This window comes from Crocodylus porosus, unplaced genomic scaffold (assembly GCF_001723895.1).
Source record: "Crocodylus porosus isolate Cpor-Errol unplaced genomic scaffold, CroPor_comp1, whole genome shotgun sequence".
In the NCBI taxonomy this organism is placed as follows: Eukaryota; Metazoa; Chordata; order Crocodylia; family Crocodylidae; genus Crocodylus; species Crocodylus porosus.
In genome coordinates, this window is record NW_017728943.1 from 99,556,900 (window position 1) to 99,576,661 (window position 19,762).

Consider the following 19,762-nt stretch of genomic DNA (forward strand, 5'->3'; position numbering starts at 1 on the left):
CTGTATTTCTGGTTGTCAGCATAATATTAGAATGATAAATATTCATTGTAGTCTTTCATTCCTGCTGCAGCTTACTACCTTAAGAGGAGCAATTTTAGAAGATGCCATACCATCCACTGCCAGACATGGCACAGCAAGGGGCCTGCCTCTTAAAGAGGTACTAGAATATGTAATACCAGAGCTTAGTATTCAGTGCCTGAGGCAGGCTTCCAACTCGCCGAAAGTCCCTGAACAACTGCTTAAACTGGACGAGCAAGGGGTATGTAACATATATGATTTCTCTAAAGGCTCTTCGCTTGGGGGGAAAAAAATTGCATTTTTGTTGCTGGTATAAATTAAATACAAAACTGACATGTAAAGTGTCTTCTGCTGAACAGTCATTTTCCATGTTTTCAATAAGAGTCGACTCAACAGCTGAGTGTTTTCAATGACAAATCAGGTTGGATTCAAGAAATGGTGATAGGTGGTGGTTCACTGGCTGTAGAAAACGCATCTTATTGCAGAGTTACAAATATTCTGACAACATTTCTTCCCTTACGCCAGGGCTGTCCAATTTCTGAATGGTCAGAAGCCACATGCCATGCAGTATGGCCATTCCTTGCCCTTCCTCCCTCCCTCCTCCACCCCCACACACACAGTGGCATGGGTGCCACCCCCCACCATGCTGTATTATTGTGCAAAGGCGCACTAGGTCTCCAAGCCCCAGGGCTGCACTGCCTTGCTTCTTGGAGTGGGAACAGGAAGCTGAAGCTGTAAGAGGGAGGGATGTCTGGGGGCTCCTGCAACAGCAAAAGAGTGATATATCTAGACTGGAAGCTTCAGGGCAATGTGTTAGCCCCTTGTTTGTTGGCACTTGGATGCCTACATGCAGCCCCTGGGCTGGGAATTAGACAGCCCCGCCCTGAGCAATTGGCCTTTAAGTACCACTAGAGAATCTTTCAAAGGAAGAGAGGGATAAAATGTAATTGAAGTCTGAATTTTAAAATTTCTAGCAAAAAATATTTTTGCAGATGAAATTCAGCCTTTTTGATATGCAGATATTGGGTATAAATATAAAGGTCTCTACTGTGCTATGTACATGAGTTAGAATATAAAATCCTGAAGACAAAAGGTCCTGTCAAGCTTGTTTCTAAAATTGAAAATTAGTGGCATCGAATTTAAAGACAAAGAATTACTTATTATTTCAAAGTCCCCTAAATCCCAAGTTATAATTTAAAAATTTTTTTTTACTTAAATTAGTAGTCATTAATTTTTCAGAGGAGTCTTATTAAAGTGGAATTCTTGTTAGTTTGAACTGCTGGAATTTTAACTGGAACTATCTAAAAAGTTAGCACTACATCAGGAATGGAATAGAAACATTTTATATTCAGAGTGAACAGTAGTGTGTGGGGTTTTTTTCTTTTTTGTTTTTATTGGTTTCAGTAAGGTGAATCTGCTTCATTGAAAGACTAAGCAAACATTTTTACAGCTTCAGAATAATTTGTGGAGGAATGGTTTATGAATGCCTTCTGGTTCAACTTTACAAAGGGTTTTTTAAGATGTTCATTTTAAAGAAGTGAACATGTTGTATATGCAAATATCAGTGAATATTTTTTGAACGTGCTGACTTCCTAATATTAACTGATTGTGTCTGCCGTTTTGGTATATATAAAATGTTCTTCTATCTTTTTGTCTAGTATTAAAAGTTGATCATAAACAAGTAGATATAACTAGAAACGGAGGATTTACAAGCTGTAAGAATGTTAGTTTAATTTTGTGGTCCAAATTAACTTTTCCTCTGCTAAAAGGAAAAGAATCTTTTGATAAATTTCCATAAAATAATCCTGTTTAAACTTACTGTTGTGCTAAGTTTTTTTTTTTACTTTCTTTTTTGGATTATAAGAAGTTTATGCAAAATAGCGGTACAAATCAGAAGGATTCAGCCAGTCTTTACTGTCAGAGCTCTTAAGGTCTTATATCCTTCATAGGAGTCCTTCAAAATGTGGTCTGCTGTCACAGAGCAACATTACTCTGTGGTCACAGGTGAATTACTTCTTGACCAATGTACTCCTTTATTTTACCTGAATGATATACTCACAGCACTGGTCACCATTGCCCACAATCAGCAATTCAGATTCCCCATTGTGAGCGCAAGAAAGCAGTTGAGCTGGCCAAAGTCATGTCTGATATCAGCTGTTAGTAGCATTGGGAGAGCAGTATAGAACTCTTTTCTTCACTTTTCATGCTTGGTCTTTAGCACTGACAATTTAAATTCTGGTATAAAATAGGCTATAATCTGGCAGAATATATGATTCTTCAATATATCGTATGTGCTAGTTACTATAATTACTGGGGATTATGGAAAGATATACATAACACTAGCGTGACATCCATCTATGCTGTTTAATTCTTTTATGTACTTAATACATTGAATTTATCAATCAAACAACAAAAGAAAACATGGTAATGGATGGTAATGACTAGCTGAATTGCCATGCATTTTTTAAAAATATGGTTTTAGTCTAGAAGACTATTCATTTTTGAGAGCGTTAATATGATATGTTTGTTATACCTATCACATTTTGAAGAAATCTTTTGCTACCTAAAATAAGTACATGCAAAGTTTGCTTGTGTCCATTGAAATCTAGTATTAGTTATTGAGGAAAGCAATTCTTGTTGCTAAAAAAGTTGTCCCAAACTGGCAACAGCAAAATAGATATGAATGGAATGATTAACTTTATGCAAGAAAGTAAATAAAGAATCAGTATTTTCTTAATTGCTGAGTCAAACAATTAGATGATCAGAATCAGCTTTCACTGTTGTTTTGGTGGCAAAAATCAACTCTTCTTCTGAAGGTCAGGTTGCAACATTTTGACTAATAATAATTCTCTTCTCCTTTCTTAAGTGGGGGTATGTTATGTTTCACTGGAATGTTTTTACTAGGGCTGTGAAAAATTTCAGTAGCTGTTTCATTTTGGAGGTGTTTCAACCCATTTGAGCACCCGAAACATTGAATCTGGAGCTAAATGAAACTGTCTGAAATGTTTTGGATGTTTTGGAGCCAAGCTTGCGGGGAAACAGAAACTAAGAAGAGGAAGGGAGAAGAGGGGTGGAAGGACTGCTCTGATATTGACATCTGTAGCTGGCCAGTGTCTGCAAGCTGTCCCTGAGGTCTTTTCCAGTCCCAGTGCTCTGGGGGAGGGACGGCAGCCTGCTGTTATCCTGTGCACAGATCCAGGGGCCCGCGCCTCCTGTGAGGAGTCTGGCATAGCTTCACAGCCCTCCCGGGTGGCGTGAGCCCCTGTATCTGCATGCGGGATAACAGTACGTTGGCTAGGGCTAGTGTCAGCACCGAAGTCTACTTGGAACAGCTCATGCTGAGCACAGCCGGCAGAGCTGCAGAAGAATCCCCATGGCTGCCCTGCCCGGCCTCATCCCCCTGCTGGCACTTGAAAAACAAAAGAAACAAAGAAAAAGCCCTGCACTCACAGGTTGTAGCAGGGGGTTCTGGGGTCTCCTGGTAGAGCCCCCTGCGCAGCCCTGCTCCCCAATTTCCCCCCTCATGCAGCCCCTGCTACCTGATTTCCCTTCCTCCCCACCTCGCCTCCAGAATCTGGGCACTTGAAAAAAAGGAAAACCCCCCCCCAAAAACAAAGCCCTGCACTCACTGGCTGTAGAAGTAACAATTAGGGCATCTGGGCAGAGCCCCCCCCCCCAAGCAGCACAGGGCAGTGGGGATTGCTCCCTGTCTTGCATGGCACCTGCATGGCAGCAGCATGCTGTCTGGGAGCTGGGTGGCTCCACCTGCCAGCTGGAGCCAGAGCCTGGCAGTGCTCAGCTGCAGCAGCCCCACCTCCCAAACAGTGTGTGGTGCCCTGCCGAGCCATGCTGTGCCCACACCATGGGGCAGCTACCACACAGGTGCCAAGCGGGGTGGGTGATCCTCACTGCCCTGCACTGCATGGGGGTACTCTTCCATGAGTGCTCAGAGACCCCAATCACTACTGCAGCTGGTAAGTGCGGGGCTTTTTTTTTTTTTTTTTTTAAGTTCCAGGACTAGGCTGGGACTGGACGGGGATGGCAGCAATGGGGGCTTCTCCCGTGGCTGCCTCTGCCTAGGGAGAGGCAGGCACAGCTAGAGGAGCCGCGGGAGAACCTGCAGCTGCCTGGCTGTGCCTGACTCTCCGCGGTTGATCCAAATCTCTGAAACAGCTTTGAAACTCCGTAACGGATTTGACCAAATCAAAACAGAGCAGTGGTCCGAAACACCAGAACAAATCACTGTCCTCCAAAACGGCCGAATCCAAAATCGAAACGAGACAGCTGTTTTGCACGGCTCTAGTTTTTACATTCCACTTCAGAGTTTACAAAGCAGCACAAAGGAATTAGGTGCTCAAATGGCATTGAAACTCAGTGGATTATGAACCTAACTTCCTTAAGCTTTTTGCAAAATCACAGGCAAAAGGTTTAATGATATAGTATAGAAGTATTGAAGTTCTCTTCAAAGCAATCTCAGTAAAAGCTTAGGTCATCTTTTGCCCAATTGCTATTACTTATTTGGTAGTTTGAGCATTTGACTAACAGCTAGCTCTCCTTCTTGACTCAAGATTGTTCGTTCTACAAAATATTAGACAGTGTGAACACAGGGCCAGCTAGTTTATACTCTTAAAAGAAGTGTAGTTAACTCTTAAAGATGTTCAGAGGAACATTCTGGATTTGAAAAAGACAGTAATCATGGAACAATATACCAAAGACCTGATCCTATAACCTTATGCAGCTAAAGTGCCCTTGGTAATGTAGGATGAGTCTCCAAAGACTTTTTGCAGTTTTTCAACATTTTGTTTTTTACGTATCTGTATGCTTTTTATAAATAATGTAAAGAGAAAATATCAGTACTGCATAATGGTATTAGGAGTTTTGTACCATTAGAAGGATGTTATCAATCCCAAACAAGAAACTTGAGTCGCTTTACATGAAGCTGTTTAGGTGTTTAAGGTATTTATATAAACACCTAAACACATGGATATACGTTAGCTAGGTTTTGGTGCCCAAATCCAAATTTGTAATCCCCAAACCCTGTTCAGCTTCCACTTCACCCCTTACGGTACCTATTGAGTTTGGCGTCATCACTGGAGTTGACTGAAGTTCTTTAGAGACCAACCCAGAGTAGCCACAACCTGAGCAGCTTGGTATCAGGCTTGCACATGAGCCTCATCAGGATTCAGAAACTAGGCATCTATTTTCCTACTTTCTTTGAGGAGCCTAATCCTGAACAAACCTAGCATACGCTGGCTGCATGTCCACAAGCAGTGAACTGTGCAGTTGTTACTGTGCATTCATTTAGTACTTTCATAATCAAGTGAGTTGAGTGTGGAGATTCCTAGAACTAGTCAATAGGAAGAAAATGAAATTTGGGGCCTGCCTGGTATCTATGCATTTGATCCAGAGCTGCATGGAGAGTTCCTCCTTCTGCTCAGGGTCCCAGTCTTTTGAGGGGTGCCTTTTAAGCGCTTAAGTCCTTTCAAGGACCCAGAGGAACAGACTTCCACCTTCAGCTGCCTTTGTGCAAAACTGAAGTTTATTTTCTAAGTGTGGGGACTCTTTACCATCTTTATTTTTCCCTGAGCCTGAGGAAGGGTGTGTGTACCTGAAAGCTTTGAAAAAAAGAGATACTTTTTTTGCAATACCTTTTATTCGACCAACTAAGAAATCATCTCTGAACCTAGAATTCTAGAGTTTTCCATTTCTTTTTGTCTGAGACCAACGCGGATACCAAATGCATCCCTCAGTCCTCTACTAGTTCTCAGCAAAAAATATATTTTGTATAACAAATGCTCTCAAGTGCCCACTCCCATTTAATGTGCCCTTTAACCCTTCACACTCCTCTTGCTATTATTCTGTCATCCTTTTCGTACTGTTCCAGTTTTCTTTTGCCAATTCCATTTTGCCCCTTACTACAAGAATAGCATTTGCTTTGCATTTACACATTGTCCTTTTCCTTGTCATGAGCAATTCGCATCCTGCTGCATGAGTTTTTTTGTACGTGAGCCAGTAGACTGAATTCTGTTTTGTTAGATCACTGCTAGTCTTGACCTAACTTCAGTGAAGTTATAGATTTAGGTCAGACTTACACCAGTGAAACTGGCAGAAATTGTTCCAGTGAAGAGGTGTAATTTCATAACTAAGCATGACATCCTGGCCCCATTTAAGACCACTGGAATTTTGACTCTTGATTTCAGTAGGACCAAAATTCCCCTTTGACTGCATTTTGTAATGACTGGGTTCTGTGATTCTTTCCATCAGTTTTTAAAAATATCTGTGGCTTTTGACATTTGAAGATATTTAATGTGATTAGTGCCTGTGATGGTAAACTGTTAAACCAATTTCACTGAGAACCTTGAGTGCTGCCAAGTTAAACCCTGAGCTGCTTGGGAGACAGAACAGGAGGTTAGTAAGGTAGCAGCATCATGATGGTACAAAGGGCCAGTTCAGTAAATTCAGTGAGAGCTTTTATTCCTCCAGGGGTGATGGGTGGGGGTGGGTCCCCCTTTTTTTCTTTTTAATTAAAAAAAATACTTTTTGAAACTGCCATTCATTCAACTGTCCACTTCCATGGTTCAGGAGCAGGTATTACCTAAATGAAAAGGTAAAGATTATTTGAGGCTTAAAGCCATGCTCCTGACACTTAACTCTTCATGACACATTTTCATGATTTGCCCTTTTTCACCGTTCAACCTTTTCCTCAAATATTGCCTTGATAAAACATCAGTACAATATCACACCTGTGAGTTAGCATGATCTACAGTATGTTTAACACAGCAGTTCGTGTATAATATGTGTGTAATGTGAAGTAGATTTTTTTTGTCACCTTTGTCTTTTTTTAATTGGAACAGACGTATAATTATTCTTATGCGCGCGCACCCCCTCCCCCCCCGAATTTTGATTAAAAGAATACTTTACAGCTGGTGTGTAGATATGAGCAGTGGTTTATGGATAAATGTCTTAAGGGAATCTGGTGTGACAAATGTTCTCTGTCAGTTTGTGAAGCTCTAATAGCTGGTAGAAAGGCTAATAGGACTAATCTGCTCACGTGAGGGAAGGGTTCCTGTATATTGTCATCTTAAGTTTTTAAGGCACAGAAAATAAGTCGATACTGTTCTGGCGAGAATAATTACCATCTCTTCTCATAACATCTTGGTGGTGATATTTTAACAAATCTATTGCTATCTGTTTAGCAAAATTATTGAATTGCTCTCTGATTTCTAGTTCACTGCACAGTACACATATAAAACATCTTTACAGGTTATCATTCAGAGAAAACTGAGAAACTACTTTGGAAAAGGTTTTATGGATGAATAATATTTATCGATGGATGTTAAAAAAAAAAAAAAAAAAAAAAAAATCTGATGAAAACATATTTATAGCTCCTCATTTGAAACCTGTCTTCTGAATGGTTATTCTCATATAATGAGAAGGGTGGAGGGAAAGTACTTGACACAAGCACACACGACCCACTTGTAAAGTCTTAAATGTTAGAAACATAAAAATTGACTCTTTAGTATCTTCCCAGCCTATAACAAAAGACTAATTAGAGATTAGAGATTCTTTTTGTATTGATACCTGATTGGCCAAGTCTAAAGTTGTTATTAATTGATTTGTTTTATCCATGTTTGAATATTGACTGTCCACTTATAATTACATTATTCTTTTCTTTATCTTTGGCATTTCAACTTTCCCTTATTTTTTGATACATGTAATAGTTTTCATCTGCTATTATAATAAATGTGTTTAACGTTTACTATTTGTTTTACTGTTTGCCATCTATTTCCAATACTAATTTTGTGGGTTTTTTTGCCTCAGCTGAGTTTTCAGCACAAGATTGGGATCCTTTATTGCAAAGCAGGCCAGAGCACAGAGGAAGAGATGTATAATAATGAAACTGCAGGGCCTGCTTTTGAAGAGTTCCTTGATCTTCTGGGCCAGAGAGTACGGCTAAAAGGGTTTAGTAAATACAGAGCTCAGCTAGACAATAAAAGTAAGTTTTGTTTTTTTCAAGTATGGGAGAATCTGTAATTATCCAAAGGTAAGCGTCTTCGGTAAATACGAGTTCTTGTTCTCATGTAGGTGACCCTGGAAGTTGACTAGTAAGCTAATATTATACCTTAGATTCTCATAGATGACTAAGTTGAAATACATTCCTCAAGAGCCTGAAAGATGTCATACTGTATGTGTCAAAGAGAGCATCTTAAAAGAAGCTCCTGAGTGCTTCATTCTTTTCCTGCCTTGTAGTATCATGTTTTACTAAGTTTGCACCCTTTTTATATTTGCTTCTTTAAAGGAAACAACTTTATTTTTACCAATACACATTTTATCATCTTAGTTCTTAGTCTGAAAATATTAAGTAAAAGGTTATACTGTTTTTTTTAAGTGATGAACAAACCGCTGTTCTGATATTATCTGGAACATTGTGGACACACTTGGTCAGCAAGTCAGTGTTTATATGTAAGCAAAGAACATGAGCTGCTTGTAGACATTAAAAACAAAAAAGCTCCCCGCCCCCCAAACAAAAAACCCCCAGACTGGTACTTTAAACTTGGTACATTCCCATACCAAGCCCAGCACACACCCAGAAGAGGTGGTTGCTGTAGTTGGTCCCAGGTCGTCCAACATCTGTATAGATAGGGCACTTTAGTCTGGCTTTTTTGGTGCTTTTATCTAATAGCTGATTGACTTGGCTTTAGCTAAAAGCACCAAAAAGCACTGCTGAAGCACTCAGTGTATACAGATGCTACAGAGCTGGGTTGAAGTAATGCACTGCTGCTTCTGGTAAAGCACTGGGGGTCTTTTGGTTTGGTTTGGTTGTTTTAACATCTGTAAGCAACCAAGATGTTGCTAACAAAACAAACAACATGTTGTTTGTGAAGTACTCAAAAGGATACCCTACTTCCATGGATATCCCGCGTCCCTGGATCTGAGGATTTATTTCTGGCCCTTAAATCCTAAGCAATATAGTCCAACAATGCAAAAAGACAAGAGATTCATCCTGTATATTAGGGTTTGGGGTTTTTTAATTTAGATTCTCATATTGCTTTTGAAACATCTGAAGTATGGATAATATAACTTATTTGGCTTACAACTGACATGGCCATTCACTTGTAAGCTCACATAGTTGGTGAGTTGCTACTGACAAGCTCTGAGCTTATAACCATGAATGTTTCATTTTGAGTTAGCCAGGTTGATGTATTGGCAACAAAATTTGTCTTTTTTAGTTGAATATTGTTTTAAAAGTTTTGACATCAGGTCACTATAATCTGGTGGAATGCAATCTAGTTATCTCTACTGCACAGGCTTATTCATTTTGTTGTGATCTACAAACCATGAATTCTTTACTTATTTTTGCTACATTTCCAACTGTACAACATGAACAGCGAGTTTTAGGATGTTTGAGCCTGTGACTAGCTGCCTTTTTGGAGTCGCAAAATTTTTTCTTCTTGAGGCCACATTGTCTTGGAAGATGATATTAGTAATCCATAGAAACGTTTAGTTTTTGTACCCTGTGATTTGTGTCCAGTGCAGACAGAAGCCAAAGGGCCAGCTCCCAGAATTAGAATCTCAGATCTGGGATTTCTGTAGTGGACCTTGCATGTGTGGGAAGAAGGGGAAGTTCCAAAGTCTTGGGCAGATCAAAGTCCCCTTTGTCCTTATCCTATTCTTATCATGGGAACAGAAAGTGAGGGTGTAAAAGCTCAAACTAAATTCTATAGACAGGCTGAGTCTACCCTGAATTTTAAAGGTTGTATGGTAGGAATCCTGCAGTTCCTATACTGAACCCACTTAAATGTCTGCTATATGTTAAATAATAATAATTTTAAAAAAAAGCTGTACCTTGTAGTACAGATCCTGACTATGTAGTTAGTATATTCCATTTAAGTGTTTTACATTGCTAATTCAAGGGAAAAACTGATGTCTAGAAATATTATTGATACATACTGTTTATCAGTACACTAGGTTTGACTCGAGACTTCTGGGCTCCAGCCATGCGTTAACAAAAAAGATGCATCATCAGTGACCTTCTGGCACAGTCCTTTGATGCAATTAAAGAGTGACTGAAAATCGTTTGGCAGGTTCCACATATGAAAATATATTCTGATCTGATGTGAACAAATTCAATGCCTGCAGCGTGCTTAGCACACACTTGTCATGATTGGCTATAAACATGCATTGCTGATTTGTTTTTACCCCATATAGCTGAGCAGTATACTTTTGGTATTCTATGAATTATGTTGTGAGTGTGATGGCACAAAAGGTTGCTGTAACACCTTAAGTTGCTGCTACAAAGGGAGTGGAGTAAAACTGGGTGACAACAAGTAGTCTTTTGGTTTCATGATGAGCGTATACAGCACTGGCTTAATTGACACTTTATTTATTTGCATAACAATGTTCTTTTTGTGTGTGTGAGAAAGCAGAGTGAAAATTATAGGATTGCCATGTTCTACAATTGGAGAAAGAACTAGTCTTGCCTCACCTGACAGGCTACTCATATTTTTTCTTTATTAGCTATTTTTTCAGTCCTTCTGTATAGAGATATTAATGCCATAATGTGTTTATTTTGTTTGTTTTGTTTTTTTAATGCTCTCCACCTTAAAGCATTTCACACTGAATTACTTAATTAAACAGAGTTTTAAAAATTTATTTCTGTCAATTCCTAATGTTTATGAATCAATAGGCTTTGCACTTGATGCATTTATTTTTCAGTTAGTCTGTATACTGCCATCAGTGACTGGATGTGTCTGGGGTTATTCCATATTTATCTGCTGTATGTGCTAAATGCAAAACAACTCCTAATGCTGAGGTAAAGTCACCCAATTGCAAAGTTCAAAATGAAGAAATTGGAAGAATTAGATTGTATTGCTAGTTGTGTCATAATGTGCCTGTTTTATAATATTTTTTAAAAATAATGCATACATGCCATGTATTAAACCTAGTCAGCCATTAAAACATGACTGAATACCATATTTACTGGAATCCAAGATGAGGTTTTCTCCCCATTTAACGTTGGGGGAGGGGGGAAAAGCGCCTCCTCTTGGATTTGAATACAAGGTGGCAGGGGGGCAAGTGGTTCCTGCAGCTCTGGCCTTAACCCTGACCCAGGATTAGGGCTGGAACCACAGCTGGTGCCCACCTCCCCAGTGCCATTGTCCCCTCTGCCCCCCCCCCCCCCCCCCCCCCCCCCCCCTTCCTTCCAGCCCTGGCATGGCAGTAGCTTTTCTCCGCCCCAGCTGCCCCAGGCCAGCCTGGTAACATTTGTTGTGGTGGCACTGACTCTAACCAGGCTCCAGAGCCCAGGCCACAGCTGCTGCTGCCACCACCACTACAGATAGTGGGCAGGGAAAGAAGCAACCAAGCTAGAATGGGGTTGTTGTCATGCCAGATCTGGAGAGTAAGTGGCAGGGGGGACCATGCAGTGGGGTAGGCACCAGGGAAGTGGGTAGGGCAAGTGCTAGTGGGTACAGGAATGGGTGGAAGGGCAAAGGACAGGGGTCAGACTCATTGCCTGGCCTACCACTTCCTACCCCCTACTGGTTTCCTCACTGTGCCCTCCCACCATCTGCCCCCCTGCTGCTGCATTCCCCTTTGTAATGGTGTAGAGAGACAACAAATTTGACAACCCTCCAAAAAATAAATTCTGTATGTGGACAAGTAACAAATTTAGTCTAATTATTGGGGGTCATCTTGATGCCATTAAATTTAGTAAATATGTAGCAGAGATGAATTAATGTCATCAGAATTTAGCCTTTTCATTTCTTGACTTCTCAATGTTTATAACTATGTCATCTAAATTTTGTTATAATGGAATGGGGTTGGGAAGAAATTGGTTTTTATTTCTTTGTATTTCCTAAGAAGGGTATAAAGGTGAAGAAATTTCTGTAGCAAGAATATGTGGCTTACTGTGGTCTCACTTGCTGCTGCCAATGATTGGTTGAAGGCACTTTTCTAAGTTTGGGGAGTTAGTGGGTTTGTCCTCACACTCTGTAACTCCAAAAAATGGCGGAAGGGTTTTTGCTCAAGTTTTCTGAAACAAAATTCATTTCCAGGTAGAAATGAAGCACACACATGTCAGTTGAAAGGAAAATGTTTTAGAAAATGTATAAGCAAAAAAATTATTCATAAAAGCAAACATCTTAATAACAATCGGTGCTACCAGCTGCTTGTTGGAATAACTGCTAAATCAGAGGATTTCAATTTTGCTCATCTAAGGGGATCTAAATTTTACAATGTAGATTTACTGGTTCACTTCCAAGGTCAAGGTACTAAATCAAAAGCATTAAACTACATGGGATACTACCTTAAGAGAACACCAGTTAAAGGTAAGAAACTGGCTTTTCAGTAACAGTTATTAAAAGGAGAATGACTTTTTAAATTTTTGTTTCATTGTACAATGTCTGTTCAACTGCTTGCAAAGCACTTTGTAAATAGAATTACCAACAGTAATCTAGTTTATACATATGTTTAAACTGCACACATGGTGAATTATTCCTTCTTCACACTTATTTCCTCCATTTTACTTCTGAGGACATAAATAATATCCCAAGGTTTTAACCAGGTTACATTTTTCAGGGAAGATTCTGAAATAGAGGACACACATACACACGTTATGTTTTGTATTCAAGCGATTCATATAAGAAATGTCATTGGGAATTGTAGTCTGAATCCTGAAAATGCTAGTAGTCCATTTCAGTTTTAAGTACATACATACCTCTGAAGCTAGTGGTAACAGACAAGTGCTTAAATTTAAACATACCTAGGTTTAGGTTACTATCCTGAAGAGACATGAATTCAAACCAGTAGGGACATCTTTTATAACAGAACAATTGTTTGAAATCTAGTATGTTTTTAGGATGCTGTTGCAAATTACCTTTAAACCATGCCAAACGGTGGAATGTTAGGCAGTATTAAAATTAGAGCAGTTTCAGTGCAGCCACAGGTTAAAGCTTAATGCTGTCTCTAACCTTCACAACTGGGACTTGCCACTAGTGGGCCTGGCAAGTAGAGGCATGGCCAGGAGCCGGGATGCTATTTCTCCTCTGGGAGCGGAGCAGCTGGGGGTTAGCCCCAGCGAGAGCACAGCCTGCAGAAGCATGCCTCCCAGTGTGGAGCCACCAAGATTTACTGTGGTTCCAGCTATTCCATTTCACCTGTCAGACAAGAGTAGAGGAAACTCCTGGTTCATGCAAACTGTCCTAATGGGTCTGTCTTAGTCCTATCATCTAGACTTCCATGAAGGTACCAAAAATTTTTTTGTTAATCATATTCCCAAGACTCACTACAAGGCAGTGCCACAGTAGACAAATAATACTGGTTAATTTGCTATCACAGAAGAGCCTCACTTACTTGCAGCAATTATTCTATGTTTGATGTCTATAACTAAATCTTGCACATTTAAAATTAACACAATTATAAAGCTGCTATTATACATACCACAGTGCAGTTTGATATTTTGTAGTCTGATTAGTTTTGATGTTACATTTTGTAACGTATTAAAAATGTAGTGTAATGTCTTTTTATGGGTTTTTTTAAACAGCCTCTGTTGTACCACCTGTTAAATGAGAGGTGGGGAAACACTTGTTGATATTTAGTATGGATTAATGTATGCTGTAACGATTAGTAGATTGGAGAGATTCTATACCATAATCAGAAAATTGTGAAGTATTTTTCTGATTATTAACTATTTTGATTTGTTTGTGTGTTTTGAAAAACAAAATATTTGGCAAAGCTTAAAAAAAATAAGCCTTTGTTCAAGCCTGAAGCTAGCCAGCTAACTTTTTATAGTTAAGTAGCAAAAAAAAAAAAGAAAAAAAGTGATTTTTATTTTATTTCATTTTTACAAGGTGCTAAGAACCTGCAGCACCTCCTCAAAATGAAGTAACTTCAGGACCCAATCTTGCAAGGACCTCAATATGGACAGTTTCTTTCAGGGACCAGGGGCCTATTTTATTTATTTTATAAATAAAAATACGAGATTAAGGGATAGATCTTTTGGTGTTCATACATTATTGTATTGCTAACTAAATTTTAGCCTACGTTTAATAAATAAAATCTGAATTTTTAGTTGCACAATACAAAGGATGGTGTCCTAAAAACAGTATAAATGTTCTGTTTCACTGACCATCTTCTTGCAATGAAATCTGTTTTCAGCGGATTCAACAGGAACTCATTCCCTCTATACTACCTATAAAGATTATGAATTAATGTTTCATGTATCAACTATGCTCCCATACATGCCTAATAATAGGCAACAGGTATGTTTTCTTAACTCTCACTTTTTCGTAGTAATATATTGTGTAGGATTTAAGGGCTGAATACGTTTTTCATTTTGCATTTTTTTGAGTCTTTTGTAAAACAGTATTGATAGTGTCTGTAAATTATGAATATTAAGAATTGGCTTTACAGGTATTACTGACACATTAGAATGCTTATAGAATTTTTTAATTAGTCTTTAATTCGGGAACTTCTCCCACTTTTTCCATCATATGATTGTATTAAACAACCGTTATCCTTTATTGATAGCTATGGAGAATAAAAGTTGTCTAAAACTTTAAACTTGACTTAGATCACTTATGATTAAAGTATATAATAAGGTTTTGAAATTATTCTGAATAATTTTAATTTTTTATTGCCGTCTTCAAACCTTTTATGAATCTGCTGTTTTAATAATAAATGCCTCACCTTTATCTCTTATGGCATTTGATGGTAGAGACAGAAATTTGTGCAACAAACTTATTTTGTCTGAGAAATGCTCAGTGTTTACATGACAGTTCAGAATTATCTTAAAGCATTAAGGATGGCTAAAAACAACACGGCATCCAAAGTGTGTGGAACCCTGAGTAAGGTTATTTCTGTCTTTGCCTGTACTGTCTTTGCCTGTACTGACTCAAAAAATCATTAAGCATGAATATTCTTTTGCGATTGAGTTGAAAAAGAAAAGCACATTTGGTACAGCACATCAAACACTTAAGAATAACTAACAGAAGAACTATTCATAGATCAGGTTGTTGTTAAACCTACAACTTTTTAGTCTAGTATTCTGCATCTGCTTCTGCAGGAGTAGGACATCTACAGTGCTTTTGGATGACATGCTCAGCAATTGCATAATTTTTAGTTGTGCCAATACCTAGTAGCCAAATACCAGCCCACCCTCACTGTTTGGTGACACCTTCACTTTTCTGAACCTTCATACATTTCTTATTGTGATGTTAGAGTCTTTTATTTAGTAAGCGCTGTGTAGTAATCATTTTGCCTAGAGATTCATCATACTTCATTCTCTGTCATTAAAATTTGCTTTGTTTAACCTGGCCTTACTTGTGAAAATAACCAGTTTTTCATGATTTAAAAACATACAGTACATTTTCCATAGATCCTTTATAAATTTAAAGAAGAAGAAATTGGAGAGCGAGGTGATGAATTTCTATGAAAAACAGTTTCAAAGATGTCACTGTACTTTGTTACCTGATATAATTTGTAAAATGCAGATGCAGAATGTTTCTGAAGGTTGATCTTTGAGAATAAGCTAAAGGAATTTGTGAACAGATGTTGAATTGCAGCAAGATATAATATACTGGATGAGCTTGGTTTCAAAAATAGATATTTTCAGAGGTCACCACAGGCACTGACAGGAGACAGAACCTTACTTGAAGTGTGTCATTTTATTGTCATTGTGTCTTTCTTTAGTTGCCCTCATATGTGAGCATAGAAAATCCTTTAACCTTGATCCACTAATTTTCATTATCGTTTGCTGCTTGTCACCAGCACTGCTGCATTGCTCAGCTCACCCCTACCATTTTCCTATTACTTCTTCCTTCATCTCCCTTTCATCCTTTCCCTGACACTCCCTTTTATGTGTCTTCCTTTTTAGGTAGATGCCCAATCTTGATATAATTCCAAGACCTTCTAGTTTTAATTCCATGATTTTTCCCCAGCAACAAACACTCCCTTTCACAATGTTTTAGCAAACACCCATCAGTCTTTGTACCTCTTACAGTCTTGGTACTTAGCAGCAGTATCACATTGTGATCCACGGTTATCTTGGGATCAGAATAATGTGGCCGTTTTCTAAGTTGAAGCAATATGCGTTCCTGAAGACCCACCACATTATTTTTTCTAAATGCTGGAATCCAGCAGTACTTGCACAGCATGGGCACCTTCTCTATAAGGTGTGCCAGATGCACCCAAATACCCAGAATTTAGCCAGCCTTAATGTGTAAAAAAGATCATTAAAAATGTTTATCTTGTGCTCTTTCTTTGTGTAAATACCAAAATATGTATTGAAATTGCAGTGTATCTACAGTAGTATCTCATAAGTTAGGAAGAAACCTGATTAGAATGAAGAGTGTTTCCCTTGAGACATCTAGGAGTCTCAAGACCACTGTTGCAATTTATTTCATCTTCAGCACAGAGAGGCTTACAAGCCCTGTGGCATATAAGTACTTCTTTCTCAGCAGGACTTGGCTCAATATATCTACATACACAAGTAGGGAGAGAACAGGAAGCATAGCAACCTCTGTTTTTAGGTACTAACAGCAACAGTGGAGTCCAAACCATTTACATGTTGCACCAACCTATGGGGCATATACTGATGCTGAAGTGATTGTGCCCTCACCATTCTGAGTTCAGCCTCTTGTGTTCACTGGTTGAGGTGTTGAGGCATTCTTCAACGTTTTGGAAAAATACCTCCAATGAGCAGGCATCGAGCTTTTGTTAGATTTCAAATACCTGTGAGCCAGAAGTAGGCCACACCAGAATTGTCTGTTGCTTCTTCCAGGACTTAACTACGCCCTGCTTGGTCACTGATCAGGACATCCCTCTAGTTTTAGAGCCAGCAGGAGATCCAAAGAGCAAGGTAATTTTCACTTTGGCTGCAACATAGGCTGGGGCCTTCAATTCAGCTGCTCCTTCCATAGGACAGAGAGGATTACCAGCCCTGGTGTGGCCAGTTCCTTCTTTTATTGGCCTTCTCTTCAACTTGTAGTTCAAGGCTTTCCCTTTAAACTTTACCCTTACAAAAGTCCCTTTCCAGCTCATACCCTTGCAAGTTTCCTCTCCTCATATTTGCAGTCTGCTTCCTTATATATTGTCAGACCTGATTAATTCAAATAATTTCACACACTACATTTCAATCTTAATAAACAAAACCTAAAACCTAGATTAATGTGTGATTTCATTTGAACATAAGATTAGTCGCTGGTGAAATCAGACACATACCGATACATATTCAACTCAGTTTAACCAGGTCTGATTTGAAAAATCATTTAGCATTTGTTTTCATTGTGTTGAAACATAATCCAAATTGGAATTTTTCAGCCACTTATTTTAGATGCGTACTAAAATAAGTTTGAAGGTTTCCTTATCTGTACTGTCTCCACATTTCATCACTGAATTGAATGAAGAACAATATTTTTAAGCCAATGATCAGAACAAGAATCCCTTGTTTCTTACATTCAACCGGCAGTCGAAATTGCAGACAGGGATAGGTTGGTATGGCTTTACATAGCCTATAAGAGCACTACATTTTAAGATGGCCCATATTTTTCCTTCAGATACATTTTTACTTCTGAAAGTTAGAGTTAACTGTTGTGTTTATGATCTCCTGTTCAGTACAGTAACTAATATCTTTTTTAATTTAACAAACTGCTTTTCTAACATATTCTCCTGACTAGATTCCCTTTTGTTTTCTCAAGTTCTTGTATACAACTGATTTCTTATGGACTGCTGACTACATTTTACTGGTTCATTTTTACATTGTACCATACCAAGCTAGATTTGATACTAGAGTGATGTCAGGTTGTCTGGTGTCTCCTCTTTTGTGACTTGAAATGCACTCTTGAGAAATGCCTAGTGTACTCTAGTATTTGGTATGAGTATCTTCATAATATGTTAGAAAGGCAAATGAATAAACAGAACAGACATGGAAATGGAAGAGGAAACTGAACTTGAAAGTGGCTAGGGGAAGAAAGCTGGGAAGAGAGAGTAGGTGGAAGGGGCAAAGGTGAATGGGTAAACTTTTCAACTTAGCATAGTTTCTATCAATTCCTCTTTCATTTTCAGTCTACTCTCATTATTTATGCTTTCCAGATAAAATTTTCAATTTTTTTTTCTCCATTCAATAACTACACCTTCTGTTCTGAGCACTCTTCCCCCATGTTCCAGTTTACCCACAACTTATTTCTCCCCCGCCCCTTTCCGGTTCTTTGCATTCTGACCCCTTGTACACAGACATCACTCTTGCCTTCACTCACATTGTGTTGCACTTCACTGACTGTGTATGCATGGTAGACATTTTATAATGGTAGCGTTACATTTGACTTTGTTTCAAAATGCCGAAGAAGTTACTCAGATCTCAACAAGCTTGGTAAGGTTTTAAGAATGTTGATTTGACTTTTAAATTCATATTTAATGTCTTTTGAGATGTCTAGAGGTTTAAGAATGTCAACCAGCTTCCTTGTAAAGGACTACCGTTCCCAATATAGAGCTTTTGGTTCAAAAACTCCTTAGACTTTTCTCTCAGTAAGTGACTCCCATTTTTTGCTGAAAGCCCTACAATTATTTTCAGTTTAACTAGCACCTCTGAAAACATTTTATCGTGTTTACAAAGAACAAGAATATGCTTACAAGATGATGGTTACCTTGGCAACATACTAAATCTAATCTTACAAGTATGGTGCTTCTTTAAGTTGCAGTTTAACTGCCCTCATGGAGAGGGATAGAAATAGGCCCAAGTGCTGCCCTAACAAAAAGGAATAATTGGCTAGAACCAGCTGCACAGTAACAGTAATATACACACTAAAATGTTGGTGTCCTTACAGTATCTGTTAATTGGGAGGTCTGACACTAATTCAGCTACTGTGTAACTTTGGACCTGTAAGGCAGCGATAACCTCTAAATATGAATCCGGGCTTGAGTATTCGCATATAGATGCAGCGTTCAGCAGTTAAACAAATTAAATTTTTCCTGACCTATCTAATATAATAATAATAAATTCTTGATTATGAATTTCTAACACAATTTATATGCAGTGAATGTAAGTTGCTTAAGCAGTCATTTATCATGGCTTTACTCTCTGATAAATTGGAAACATTACATTACTTATTAGACTGGAAATTAATATTTGGCAAATCTTTTTCTGGGTATTATCACTGGTCAGTCTTTTCCTTTATAGCTGTACTGGTATTTTGAATGCATTTAAAGGTTATACATTTTTGTTAATTGAGTGCTTTGAAACATCATTATTCGGACCTTGCCCTTGGCTTCTGAGTAACCACTGTATTGATGGGCACAATGAAACCTATAAATGCATCTCTGCTATTAATATTTGGCCTATTTTTGGAAAATCGAGTTACACTATTGTTTGTTATTGGTATGTAAACAATAGTATAACTCTGCCTGTTTTTTTAGATGTCTGAAGTATTATTTTTGACATAACTAAGCAAGACAAGCAATTTAGAGCAGCAGTGCTCAACCCCTAGCCCACGGGCTGGATCCAGCCTGCGGAGCCATGTCATCTGGTCTGTGGGCTTCCCACGGTTCTGGAAATTTGGTAGCATTTGGCAATTAACACTGCCACTACAGTGCTCCCAAACTTCCAAGCCGCACGCAACTGCATTGGGCCCTAACATGGGCTAGGCCAGGCTGGCCCCCCTGCAGTGCACCAGATCAAGCTGATGAATTGCATTCAGTCTGCAGACAGACTTGGCACCAGTCATCCAGTCCATGAGGCAAAAAGATTTGG

At 38.7% G+C, this 19,762-nt stretch overlaps 1 protein-coding gene across 7 annotated transcripts in view; it reads left to right on the plus strand.

Moving 5' to 3' along the window:
• The window catches only part of SIPA1L2 (signal induced proliferation associated 1 like 2), a 196,231-nt gene that overhangs the window by 81,278 nt on the left and 95,191 nt on the right, over positions 1-19,762 (plus strand). For 5 of the 7 annotated variants that reach the window (XM_019549862.1, XM_019549856.1, XM_019549858.1 and 2 more), the window contains exons 5-8: positions 71-259; positions 7,840-8,014; positions 14,176-14,279; positions 16,799-16,876. In XM_019549862.1, the coding sequence (XP_019405407.1) occupies positions 71-259; positions 7,840-8,014; positions 14,176-14,279; positions 16,799-16,876 (546 nt within the window). The remainder of the gene's footprint in view (positions 1-70; positions 260-7,839; positions 8,015-14,175; positions 14,280-16,798; positions 16,877-19,762) is intronic. The other 2 variants (XM_019549859.1, XM_019549860.1) reach the window with 1 other exon arrangement.